This window comes from Nansenia antarctica, assembly GCF_963989245.1.
Source record: "Nansenia antarctica genome assembly, chromosome: 9".
Classification (NCBI taxonomy): Eukaryota; Metazoa; Chordata; class Actinopteri; order Argentiniformes; family Microstomatidae; genus Nansenia; species Nansenia antarctica.
In genome coordinates this window covers 40376341-40378840 of record NC_137679.1, presented here as the reverse complement: position 1 = coordinate 40378840, position 2500 = coordinate 40376341, and the positions used below count along the sequence as shown (strand labels likewise).

Sequence of the window (2500 nt, the reverse complement as noted above, 5' to 3'; positions counted from 1 at the left end):
TGCCAGAATTACACCCACCACCACTGCATGACAAATTATAGATGAACCAGTTTATCGACATCATCGTTATTCTAGAAAGCATTATGGAAATGGCAACAACAATTGAAACATGGGCCAGGATTTCTGCAGATGACTTACTACTTACTACAAGATACGGGGCTGTCGTAGGCGTAATTGCTTTACGATACGAACAAGTCAATAACCAAGCCATGCATGACCTGAAAGCTCCCTTGCCCGAAAGATAACAGAATAGGCTACGTGCTGCCGTTGATCACTTCTCTCCTGGAGGGACAACAGTCAGTGTTCTCTCTATAAATAGGAGCAGGATCATCGGAGAGGCCTTTGTTTTCGGGTAGATATCGAATCATATCAGGTTGACATTTGGAAAGCCGGTCTTCTGGTGACATTTAGGATTCTATCACAATTACTGCTGGGGTCGCGTGTCTGAGGCCGCGACACAGAACAGTTACGAGACGCACTTTTAACCATTCTGTCAGATTCATCGATTCATGTCAAGGGGGCACACGCGCGCGCCAGCTCCCTGTGTGTGTGTGTGTGTGTGTGTGTGTGTGTGTGTGTGCGCGTGTGTGTGTGTGTGTGTGTGTGTGTGTGTGTGTGTGTGTGTGTGTGTGTGCGTGTGTGCGTGTGTGTGTGTGTGTGTGTGTGTGTGTGCATGTGTGTGTGTGTGTGTGTGTGTGTGTGTGTGTGTGTGTGTGTGTGTGTGTGTGTGTGTTCATGCCGTGATGTGTCTTTAAAAGGCCCGTGTTCTCGGCGCTTCGGTGAGGTCCTCGCATTCCAACCCGGCGCGAGGCGGTTGTTGTAACATGTTGTAAATACAAGGTGTTAGTGGAAAACTGGAAGGAGAAAAGAAAAAAAACTCCTGGCGTAAAAAAACATATGACTGGTGGTCTGACAGGGGGGTAGACAACATGAGACGGACTGTTTATGACACGGTAAACATCGCCTTTTCCCACGGACATATGCGCGCAGTATGTTGTCGATGCGACTGAGGCGGGCCTAACGACTATCTCGTCTGGAGGTTTAAATAGCAGAGGCAGCACACACACACACACACACACACACACACACACACACACACACACACTCGCACTAAATCAAACTCTGTGCCACCCAATGGGTCGTGCCAACGATGGCATTGCCTGACCAGATACTGTTCTGTTCAACGAGTGCAGATTGTGAACACTTCAGAAACAATGTGATGGCCTGACAGAAAAACAACACCGTGCTTAATGAGGAATAAGAGATCAACTATATAAAATAATTCATAAAAATAAAAAAATAAAAAATAAATCTAAAAGCTTAAGTCCAATTCATTTTACTGGCATGAAATAATTGTCAATTTTTACAGTGAGATTTATGTTCATATGTATTATTGTAGGCTATACTTATTATAATAATTGGGCTAGGCGGGCACCTTCATCAAAAGAAAATATGTCATTGTTCTACGGCCCAGTTCAGTTCTCATGTGGTCTTACTTAAAAAAAAAAGTTGCAATAAGTTTATTATTCGTGGTTGTTATGAAACTCGTCGTGCGCCTTTCAAAGCAGAAGGACCAGAAGTGATCAGCGCTGAGGGGACTGTTTCCCAACAACACCGTTCACCCTTCCACACACGGAGTCAGTCACACTTCGAGAGAAACTTAGGGGAGAAATGAATTACTTAAATAAAAAACTCAATCTTACCTTGGCTGCGAAGCAACAGAGTGACCAGGGTGCCGCACAGCACCGCGGCGAGCTGCATCTTCAACCCGTCCCTCTCTGTCCGCGATCTGTCTAAGTTCTTCACTTGCAGCGAAATGTTCTTCACGTTCGGGATATCAAAAAAGCTCCTTTAATTCAACACAGACGCATATCATAACTACGTTCATATCATGGCTGGTTTTAGTGTTTTAGTGTTTTTCAGTGTCTCCTGATTTGCAACGAGCCAAAAGTTCGGAAGTTTCTTCTCTCCGTGTCGCGGCGCACACCCGTCTCCAACGTGTTGTGCCCCAGTTCCGATGAGGAGCGATCAAAAGGAGCAGTGGACTGTACCAAACGCAACACGGGGGGGGACTGAGCCAGATACACATCGTGTGACAGTGGAAAAACCGATACCTGATCGTTAATACAACGTCAACCTACAAAGTAACCGACATTATTTCTAACAAAAACTCCCTCCCTTGACGCAAATGAACTCTGCGCTCACTTTTTAAAACATTTCTGAAATCAACCCATCCCTTCAGAATTATGCTTTGCCCTTGGACTGTTCTCGTTGTGTCATTTCTAAAGTTACAATGTCTTTTAAAAGACTGGTGGTCAGCAAATCAAAGGGTGCTTTTAAAGTTACCTCGGGAGAAAAAGGGACGCATGAGTAACTGTTTTATGCGCCTATTTTTTTCCGCAGGGCATGTTTTCTCCGTTTCTCAGGGTAGGGCATGCGAAAAGCGATCGCCGTTGCCCAAAGGACTGACCCAGGGTAACAACCGGGGACTATTATTGCC

The 2500-nt window shown here is 45.3% G+C and overlaps 1 protein-coding gene across 1 annotated transcript in view; it reads right to left on the bottom strand.

Annotated features, from left to right (window-relative positions):
- LOC308165635 (low-density lipoprotein receptor-related protein 4-like) overlaps positions 1-1761 on the bottom strand; it is a gene marked incomplete at both ends in the record, with an annotated part of 88165 nt that extends 86404 nt beyond the window's left edge. Inside the window, 1 exon segment of the mRNA XM_080539785.1 lies at positions 1704-1761. Within this exon segment, the coding sequence (XP_080395911.1) occupies positions 1704-1761 (58 nt within the window).
- Between the last annotated feature and the right edge of the window lie 739 nt (positions 1762-2500).